General features: G+C 51.9%; 1 protein-coding gene across 4 annotated transcripts in view; it reads right to left on the bottom strand.

The window, feature by feature from the left end:
• Positions 1-796: 796 nt before the first annotated feature.
• The window catches only part of Mbp (myelin basic protein), a 104153-nt gene continuing 94162 nt past the window's right edge, over positions 797-10787 (bottom strand). For 2 of the 4 annotated variants that reach the window (XM_005356318.3, XM_013349496.2), the window contains 4 exons: positions 10523-10558; positions 10098-10130; positions 6555-6677; positions 797-2325 (listed from right to left, as the gene is read on the bottom strand). In XM_005356318.3, the coding sequence (XP_005356375.2) occupies positions 2281-2325; positions 6555-6677; positions 10098-10130; positions 10523-10558 (237 nt within the window). In that variant the 3' untranslated portion in view covers positions 797-2280. The remainder of the gene's footprint in view (positions 2326-6554; positions 6678-10097; positions 10131-10522; positions 10559-10787) is intronic. The other 2 variants (XM_005356321.3, XM_005356322.3) reach the window with 1 other exon arrangement.

Here is a 10787-nt window from a genome sequence, read left to right as displayed (position 1 = left end):
ATAGAAGTGTGGGCATGCTCACCAGCGCTGGACCGTGTGCTCCACTCAATCAAGTCATGTATGACCCTGGGGTGTATGCTCAGTTTGCCACCGCTGCCTTAAGAGCCTGGAAAGCCTTGTCTAACAAGGTGCTGCAGGGGCCATCTGAGCCTTATTCAGATTCTGTGAATCTGCTCTCACAGTTAGCAGGAGGATTTTCCCTGATATTGATGCTACCATGCCAGTCATCAAACAACTAGCTTATGAGAACGCCAACAAGTACTGTCAGGAGGTAATTCATCCTCACTGGCAACGAGGAGGACTGAATGATTACATCAGCCTGTGTAAGGACATTGACCAAGCCCATATCACTCGGGCTGTCATGGCCGTTACGGCTCTGCAGCGTTACAGTCTTGGGGAGCAGCCCAGGCCCTGCTTTAACAAGCTGGGCATTTAAAAAAAAAAACAATGTTCCAACCACCCTGGACTACTATCTTCAGGTAACCCATGACAACCAGATGGAGCCTCAGATAAGAAGCGACCTGGCTTGTACCCCCGTTGTAGGAAAGGACATTATTGGTCTAATGAATGTCGGTCTAAGGTGGCCGTGACAGCTCTGGGTCACAGTCCCATGTCATCTCTACTCCATCCACTTGGTTTATTAGTGCAAGGCCTCCTCAACATGACCCTTGAGAGGTTCCCCTAAGGTCAGTGTGAGGCAACCCTATTCTCCTGACTGAAGGGCAATACTCTGTCCTGTGATGAGACTGTGCTCTACATGGGCCCGTGTCTACAAGCCATAAGTGAGATATCTGTGCAAAGACCATTGCAAGTTTATTATTTTATTTCGATATTCAAGAACAGTGGGTGCCCCCATCCAGCCATTCTGCAGCGTATGCTGTCTGGATGAAGCCATGAACAAAGGCGTCGGTCATGTTGGGAGGGGAAGTGCTCCTGTGGAACGATCTGGAGGGTTTACTTCTGGAATTTTCTTCCCTGCTTTTTCTCTTACCCTCGTGCTATTGAGGCTATGTATTAATAGATGTTATCTTAAACCCACACTATACTCAGAATTAGAAGAGATTAACAAGATGCATGTTGGTCTACATCAACCAACACCTTCCTTCTTAGGACGAAAGGGCCGGTGTGGGGCTCTTTGGAAGGTCTATAAAAGACACAATAAATCAAAAGACATAGTCAGTAGGTTAGAGGGCTGGGGAGGTGTCCATGGACATTAGGAAAGTGGGATTCTGAGCTCTCATCCCTGAAGGCTTGCCCAGGCCAGCCTGCATCCAGGGTAGGGACTCAGTGACAAGCACACTCCTAAATCAGCTATGAATGAGTGGTTTCTAGGAGGCAGGGGAAAGTTACTTTTTCTCTCAGGTTAGTGTGTACCGATGGGCACTGCCATGGCGAGCTACCGCTGGCCATCCTAATGTGAGTGGTGGCCAGAGGGACACCACAAGGCCACCAGAGAACTCCTGCATTCCCACTGCGAGATGCGCCATGTCCCTGGACTCTCCCTGGGCTCTGAGAGGAAATGGGGATCTTAAAAGCACCTGCCCTGAGGGGCCACTGAGGAGAGATGGTGACATTCGGGGGCCACACATGACATCTCCAGCATGTTTCCCTAAGTCCCCATTTCCTGTTGGGGCCATTGCCCAGCCCGCTCGCCCCTTTCCTTCCCTCTGCCACGCTCGATATCAGCTGGTGGGGTGGAGGGAACAGCTGGCCTGGAAGCGTCCCCAGGGGCACCCCACTCTGGACTCTCACTGCTGCCCAGCCTGCGCTCACATACCACAAGCCCCCGGTGTATAAGCCACTCCAAGACTGTCTGATCCTGTTAGGAAAAGCAAAGCTCTTTAGGGGAAAGAAAACAAAGGAAGCCTGGACCACACAGTCCCCTGTGCCACGCTCTCTGGCTCCTTGGCGGTGTGCCTGTCTATCCGCAGTGCCCACGGAAGTTGGAGGGGTGCGCCTCACCGTGAAAAGAAAGTCTGAGGATGGAGTAGGGGTGAACTTGGAAGGATTTCCGTGTACTTGGACCTCCGGAGTCAACCAAAGTACACGGGGGGGTGGGGAGTGGGGCGGGCAGGGCAGGGAAGACCCCCGAGGACACTCAGTCTTCAAATGAAAAGGAACAGTTTTAACGTGGGCCTGGCCCCACCACGTGCGTGGCTCCACGGGATTAGGAGTGGGGCTGCTCTAACTAGCTAACTGGTGCAGATAGAATTAAATGTTTAAGGCAGTTATATTAAGAAGCCGAGGGCAGGATTCAGGAAGGCGGAGCAGGCAGGGCTTTCAGCGTCTCGCCATGGGAGATCCGGAGCGGCTGTCTCTTCCTCCCTGGGAAAATGAAAAGATGGGAGTTAGGCAACAATCCGTGTGGCCTGTGGGATGTCACTTGCCCTCCACAGTGCCGGTTCTGCGGTTGTTCAATCATTAAGCCATCCAGCCAGGCCTCAAGTGGTTTATAAGGGATTCGACTGCTTTTTGGAAACTCAGTCGGCTGAGTGCCTGCCTCCAGCAGAGGTCCGAGCACCCGATTTCCATCTTGGACTTGAAGCCGACCCTGAGTACCTCTTCTTTTATATGTGAGTCAAAAGCTCAGAGAAGCAGAGTCATTTGCCCAGTGTCAGCCAGCAGAGGGGACTGAGGGGTAGAGCCAGCAAGGTGGTACCTTTGCCTCCATGTTCTGTTACGCTTTTTTGTCTCTCGGACCACTTGATCTTTAGTGGGCTTTAGGCCCCGTAATTGACACATCTGTGCTCACCAGGTAAAGGTCAGCTTGGACTTGTCCCTGAAGACAGGAAGTTTCAGCATATACCTTTGTCCCCGTGAGAGCCTACAACCTCACAGGAACACTACAGAGGCAAAGGCTCCCTTGACACACCTGGATATAAAACATGGGCCCCAAACACAGGGAGACCCACTGATTCTCTCCAGCCAGGTGCCAGCTGCCACCGTGAACTGGCAAATCTGAGCCCCTCCCTCAGAGCTGGCTGCTAAGAATTGGGGGGGGGGCAAGCATGAAGCGGTGACAGCAGTGGTGTTAAGAGCCAGGGAGCCCTGTGAGCCTGCTTCCGGCCGGTCACACAGCCTGTCAGCCCACCAAGAGCTATGTAAGGCATCTTAATTATAACCACGTGCACTGCAGATGGTCGAACTTCCTTGGTCTACACAGATGAACGCAATTTACAAAGCTGTTTACCGAAAGAAGTCTAGGGAAGCTACTGGACTCATTTATAAATGCGAGTCTCACACACACATGCTGCCAGCACGCAAGGAGCATACGCACCTGGGTGGAGCTGCGGGGACAGTTCCACTTCGTGGGTGCCATCTCTTGGGAGTCACCCATGGCCGTGTGCTGTACCTCAGAGCAGGGCTGGGTCTCCTGAGTGGAGCCACTGAGCAGGTCAGCCCTCCTAAGTCACCGGGTCGATCCTGCCACACTCCCAGTGTCTCCCATTCTCGGAAACCAGCTGAAGTGACCAGGTATACCGAGAATTAACCTGTGTCTCCCAGGTGAGTGTGGTTGCCAAACCAACTGCTAGCATCTGGAGCAGGAGTCTGGGGAACCTAAGTCCAGGTTGGCTTTGAGGTCATTCAGCGCAGATGACTTTCTGGCTGAGTTTAGAGGTCACTGGAGAAAATACCGCTCCACACCGCTCTTTAACCTTCATTTAACCTTTTATTTGCATGCTTGGGATAGGATTTATTTATCTTCTTACTTGGCTCTACTCTGGGGACTGGAAAATGCCTAGGTTTGCCTGACACAGAAAGTAGGTGGTTACCTGCTTGCGTTCTGTTCCCATCGCAAGCGTGGGACTTTCTTCCTAACTTTCCTTAGCCACGTGGGTCTCATTGCACATTAAAACACACAGTCCATAGGTCCTGCAGTGGACTGGCTCAGATACTCACCTGCTCAGCAAGGACTCAGAAGCCTGTGCCTGCCCTGTGCGCGCTGACCATGGACACACCCTAGTAAATACGTGCAAAGCATAACTTTGGAATTAACTCAGTGAGCTTGTGTTACAGACCCAAGCAGTCACGAACTGAATTCCTGCTGTGGTGGTTCTCTCGGGAAACAGACAGCTCAGATCAGAACCTCTGCACATCACATTGTCAGCCAGGGGTTGACAGATGGTCCGAGAATGGAGGTTATGTCCCACACTTATCAGATGCAAAGACACTAGAGTCGAAAGTACGAGAAGCCTTTCCCCCAGATATGCAGCCTCCTCGGTCACAAAACGTGAGATGTGAAATGAGAATCCAGGAGGGCGTCTCCAACCCACCACCAAGGCCAGTCTCCGGGGACGGAACATCTGGTGCAGATGCTGCAGCCTGTGAATCAGTTCTGGTCCTTGAACTACCAGCCACCTCTGCCTGGATACAGGAATATTAATTCCTGCTACAGGAATATTAATGTTTCACCCTAAGAAGAAGACAGGTATGGCGGGCTTCCACCTGCAGTGGGGGCTCTGGCTCCCAGGCCTCTGTGTTCCCTCTGTTCATCTTTGCATCAGAAAAGAAACTGGCTGAGGGAGCAGAGAGTAACTGTGACTGGGTGTCTGCAGTCTGCCTCTGCGACATCAGAGCACAGAGATGATGGAGTAAGAGCGGATGGTAGCTTGGATGCTACACTAAGAACCAAGGGGTCTTCTCAGACAGCGGCTCTTAGTGACAGGGCTGACAGGGACTACGGACTCAGGGATAACACATGCCTCAGAGCCTTAAGTGAGCATGGGAAGCCGCCTCCAACAGCTGCTAGAAGAGACATTAATTTGTCTCACCCTGCTCCCCTCCAGACTAGAGGCTCTGTGATATAGACTCATAATTGGGGACTTGGCCGTGTCACCTGATTCCCAGACCTTTATAAACATCAGTCTCTTCTCTATCACCCAGCCCAGAGGCTGTAGCAGGTGCTGCTTTTCCTCACCTCTGCTGAGGCATGCGACCATTACTCTGACACCTGAATGCAGGCCTCAGCTGCCATTGTGTCCCTGGAACACCCTCGATCAGGATCAGACTCAAGGGTCTCCATCTCGGGGCTCCCTCTCTCGTCCTGGCCCAGCATGTCAAAGGCAGCTCGGCTGGTCGCCTGCTTCTCCTAGGACCCTCTGAGGTCTTCTCCACACACCCTCGGCCCTGATGCTTCTCCTACATGTATGCTGGCTCCTCTTTTGTAACTTAGCCAAGTGTCATATCCCCTCTCTAGAGATACAGTATCCCCTCCCCTCCACGTTTCCCAAGGCACCTCAGTCTCTTCTACAGAATGTTTTGCCTTGGCCGCTGAGTTCCAGGGCACCTGGACTGGCTTTTCAGATTTGATGGGTCTTGGCCAGCTCTCCAGTTCTCCTCCTCCTAGGAAGGCAGCCCTGGCCCAGAGTATCCAGGTCTTCCTGACAGTGGTCACCTTGAGCACTGGCGACGTGGAATGCCAGAGATTTGTTGAAAGGGGTAGTTTCATCAGCTTGTTTCTTTTTGTGTTGTTTTTCTCGAGACAGGGCTTCTCTTTAGCTTTGGAGCCTGTCCTGGAACTAGCCCTTGTAGACCAGGCTGGTCTTGAACTCACAGAGATCTGCCTGCCTCTGCCTCCTGAGTGCTGGGATTAAAGGTGTGCGCCACCACCACTTGGCTCATTAGGGGACACTTGGGACATGGTTCAGAGTCAAAGACTGGTCTGGGAGCCCATGTTCCTCCAGGATAGACTTCACCCTGTGGGTTCCCTGGGGAGGACACAGGATGCCTCTGAGCTCCAACCTTCCCTTCCAGGGAGCCTTTTTACAACTACGCAGGGAGATTCTCTGCACAAGGCCAGCGCTGCTTTGTAGACCAGCTCCTGGTGCCTTCATGCCTGCCAGGACCTTCACTGCCACCTCAGCAGATATGGCGTAAGTGGGCACATCTGCCCCTACTCCACGGATGAGGAAATCGTCTCTCAGAGCAGTCAGGAGCTGAGGCCACAGACTAACCAACAATGGTCCTGGCATCTCTCCCTGGGTCTGTGTGATTCTGGTACCCATGCAGTTCCTTCCTGGGTCTTCCTGGGTTCCTGGAGTGATTTTAGTGAGCTTTCCTCAGTGTGTGTGTGTGTGGGGGGGGGGCTCCTATTAGTCATTTCCACATACAGGTGTTGCTCATTCCTACCTAGGCTCTTGGTGGGGGACCCAGGTTAGTGGCCCCCCTGACTCTGACCTCTAGAGAGAAAAGAGGCACCTTATGGGCTCAGTGTGAGGCCTGGGGAAACGCCTGCGCATCACACAGCGGCCTCCTTTAAAAGGCTCTTGGCTCCACACTAAATTCCTAGGAAACCGAGAAGGAAGGCAGAGCTATGTTGGCTAAGAACAAGAGAGGGCAAGTCGTGGGTGGAGGAGGTGACTGAACCTTTGGCTAAGCTTAGCTGAGGATTCTGGAATTCGTCTTTCCTTAATACTCGTCCTGACCCCTGGCATCACTCTGGGGTCACGGTTTTGCCTGGAGGAGTGGGGCACAGTGAACCCAGAGTGTGGTTCCAGGCCCCACTTCCCACAGAGGTGCCCAGGTGTTTCCCCACGGTAGAAATGTTACATTACCAGCTTAAAGATTTTGGAAAGCGTGCCCTGGGCGTCGTAGGCCCCCTTGAATCCCTTGTGAGCCGATTTATAGTCGGAAGCTCTGCCTCCGTAGCCAAATCCTGGCTTCTGCCCCTCGGCCCCCTGCAAGAAAAGACCAGAGCTCAGTGTCCTGCTCACTGCTGCCACCAGGGCCTACCCAGGAGGACATGAGCCACCAGGTGGCACTGGTGAGTCACTCAGGAGCCTGAGCAGCAGGGAGCTCCATTGGGGAGGAGCTGAAGAAGTGCCTGTCCCCAAGTCCATCAGGGGACAAAGCTGGAAAACAGAGGGCCTGACCAGGTGGTGCTGTGTGTTCTGAGGCACAAACACCCAATTTTACAGGCAGTTGCTGAACTCCATCCAGGCCACAAAGGTGCTGGAGTCCAGGGGCCAGGAGGGTCACCCTGTGCCTGGCGCTTAAGTTTGTGTCTGCTAGTCTTACACAGGTTAAATTCTGCTTCCCTTGTTCTGCTGCTTCTGTGGCCCGGGAGAAGGAGGAATCTCTGGACTCTATGAGATTTACCTTCCTTACAGTAAAAGACTGATTTCCCAATCTCTGGTCCAGGGCAGCCTCTCTAGGATGGCCTTAGATTCAGGCTCCTATTTGGGATGCTGACCTGTGCAGGAAGCAAGCTGTACCTGGTAGCGGCTCCTCCCCATTTTGAGGTGGATGACCTCTGGCTGGTGTGGGAGCCTCTGTGAGCCCAGTTTCCTGCACAGTGGGGTTAGTGCTGCTTTTTCATTCAGAGGATGGACAGTCCTAAGTGCCCACCTTTGCGCTTAGGTCCTATGGAACTGGCCACTAAAGAGAACAGGCACCCCTTCCTGCCTCTTACTCTGTGGAGATGGTCACCCCCTGTGGGATGCAGTAGTGGACAGTGATGACGGACATACAAGACTCTCTGGGTCCCAGCTTGAGAGATGAGAGCAGCCTTCCAGGTAAGGTCTTCACCCAGCTCCAGTGTGCAGTCCCGGAGATTGATCAGGAAGACTCAGCCTGTCTTGCAGAATTCTGCCTCAAGGGCAGGGCTCAAGACTTTGTTTTGGGTCTTGACCAGAGGAAATGGTGAGCCAGCTGTTGTGGCTAACATGGTAACTGCTAACAGTTTAGCATCAGAAGCAGCCCTGGGCCTCAGGGTACTAATTTTGCTGATTTACTAAACTGCTTTAGGCGAGAAGGATCTTGAGATGCAATCCAGCTACCCACCATCTTAGATGTGCTGTGGCCGGGATGAAAAAGACCCCAGGCACTTCCAGGTAGGCTGGCTTGGGGCAGGATGGAAGTTAGGACCCAGGCCATATGACCTAACATTGACCCCTATTCCCACTATTTATGTAAATTCTGCTCACTTGTCTTTAATCCCAGCACTCTGGAGGCAGAGACAGGTGGATCTCTGTGAGTTCAAGGCCAGTTTCCCCTACAAGAGCTAGCTTCAGGACAGCTAGGACTGTTACAAAGAGAAATCCTGTCTCAAAAACAAAACAAAAATTCCCTCTCTTTAGCTTGTGTTTGGGACAGATAGTGGTGCCCCCTGGAGCCAGGGGTCTGTTCTGGTTTCAGGTGGTCTGATGAGGTAAGGGATGGGGACTAGTGGAAAGTCTAAGCTGGGCCCTTGGGGCCAGCCAGAGCCACTTGGGCATCCTGAACTCCTGCAAGCCACATGGAAGGGCTGTGGCATTTGGGGAGTGTAGCACCAAACACACAGGCAGCTAAGAGGCAGACACACAGGCTTCTCTGGGTGAATGCTGAGTCCCTTTGTTCCAGAGTACGGCTTTTCCCCCAAACCAAGAGCCTCTGAGACTTGAATTCAGCTTAACTTTCACATCAGTAATGTAGACTGTCCCAGACACTTTCATCTCGGAAAGCCTAGACATTACCAGGGTACACATAACAGAGACATGAGCAAGCCAGATGGAGTTCCTGAAAACACCAGACAAGAGGGCCATCCTGGAAACAATGAAAACCCGGAAGAACACTGGACATAGAGAGACCTAAGGGGTCCTGGAGAGATCAAAACTGGAGAATGCAGAGTTACCTGTTTGCCCATGGGTCAAAGGGCCTCCCAGAACCAGGATGAAGTGTCCTCCTCCCACCCCTTCCCACCCAGTCTTTGCATAATGCCATGGCAACCCACACCTAGAGAATTAAGACATGAACAGCAGTAGCTAAAGTAAGAATCCTGGGTAGAATCAGACGTCACGTTCAACATCACTTTTGTCTCTTGATGGCACAGACAGTTAAAAACAAAAAGAGGTTCTGAATGGGTATAGGTAGACGCCTACCTCATTGTCATCAGTTTTGAAGATTTACCTTGTGAGAAAAAGAATCAGGTCCAACATGCATTTACACAGAATGGTTCACTGCTCAGTGTGAGAAAGCGCTGGAATGAGGTGGGCGCCAGAGTCTCCTGAATTTTGAGTAATCCTTGCTTTTGCACACCTCTCTCTCTTTCTCTTCATTTTATTTTTATTTTATTTTGAGACAGGGCAACTCGGAGGCCCCCACTATATAGGCTCACTTTGATCTTTCAGGAGTCCTCCTGCCTCCGCCTACTGAGTACTGGCCTTACAGGTGTGTGTCCCATGCTCTGCTGCCCATCTTCTTCCTACTGTTGTTTCTCCCCCACCTCTTTCTTCTGTCTCCCTCTCTCTTTCTTGTCTCTCTGTCTCTCCCCCCTTCAACCACTCTCTTGTGTATTGTTTGGCTGGCACAGATGGCCTTTGTACCCACTGTTCACAGACAAAAACCTCTCACCCCACCCCCTCTGGCTAACAGGCTGGTGTTTGTGTATCTGTGTAGCTCTGAGAATTAAGCTGTTTACAAGGATAAGAGCCGTATCTAGTATCTGCTAGCAGCTGGGGTCAATATATTTGGTTAGGATTTATCAGTAAGCATTTTAAATCGGCATAGACATCAAGTGTTGCTAATGTTTAGAAGCCAAGCCATTCAAACAATTAAAATCTTCACGGAAACTTTGCTCGTGTGTCTTAAAATCTGAAACCCCGAAGGCATCTTTCTTGGCAGTTTATTATCTTTGTGTTAGGCACTTCTAACACACAAACAAAACCCCAAATCTCCTGCACTAACAGGGAAAGGGGGTATTAGAAACTAAACAACAGGATTTAGCATCTCTTCCTTTGAATCTGTATGCTGTCTTAAGGGGTGGCCAGCATCTTTCTGTGTTTGGTCTGTTGGGCTCTTTCTCCCCAACACGGCCACTGGAGAGGAAGTAGGGATTTTCTACAGTGTGATATAGTCCTTCTTCCCTGAGAAGGCACCCCAGAACCCTTGTTGGGAGGAGGTACGGGGCTGGTGGGGCTTGGATCTCAGCCTGGCAGCAATCCATGCTGAAAGGCTTCGTCCCTGCCCTGGAACAGAAAACAGCCTGTCAACTGCGGTTGGTGAGCTGGGCTGGCTAGGAAAGAGAAGGCAAGTGTTAAGGTTCTGAAAGAACTTAGAGGTCAGTGGGCTATGCAGGCTGCAGAGGAGGAGGAAGCAGAGGAAATGTGGTCATCACCTACCCAGCTAAATCTGCTGAGGGACAGGCCTCTCCCCTGTGGGGAAGAGAAAGAAACAGTGACGAAAGAAACAGTGACGATGTCGTGATGATCACCCAGGGCAAAGTCCTGAAACCAACAGCAACACCAAATGGCATGCCTCCCCCCAGTGGGACCAGGCTCCCCTCAGTGTGCCAGATCCAGGGTTGGCAGGGCCACCTGTAGCTCCAAGACCAGAATGTGGTGGATCCTGGCTCAGTGAACAGTGCATGGATACACTGGCCTTGTATAGTGGAGACCGGCTGCTGCTGCGTCCCACTGGGAGACTCTGGGAGCAAGGCTGGGGTGATTTAGGGAGCCCTGAGCCCAGTTCCATTCAGAACACAGTTTTAATTTCAGGGTAATCTTCTGTATTGGCTGGCAATGGATCAGAACATATAAGGTCTTACCTTTCCTTGGGATGGAGGTGGTGTGCGCGGTGTCACCTGGAAGACAGAGAGGTGTGGGCTGCAGTGGCTCACCCTCCTGGAGGCAGCCCCACTCTTTCTCAGAGGGTCTGACTCTTTCTCAGAGGCTCCGACTCTTTCTCAGAGGCTCCGACTCTTTCTCAGAGAGTTCTACTCTTTCTCAGAGGCTCCGACTCTTTCTCAGAGGGTCTGACTCTTTCTCAGAGGGTCTGACTCTTTCTCAGAGGCTCCGACTCTTTCTCAGAGG

Source organism: Microtus ochrogaster, chromosome 18 (assembly GCF_000317375.1).
Source record: "Microtus ochrogaster isolate Prairie Vole_2 chromosome 18, MicOch1.0, whole genome shotgun sequence".
In the NCBI taxonomy this organism is placed as follows: Eukaryota; Metazoa; Chordata; class Mammalia; order Rodentia; family Cricetidae; genus Microtus; species Microtus ochrogaster.
Note: the sequence above shows the minus strand (reverse complement) of the source record. Positions and strands in the feature narration are given on the sequence as shown.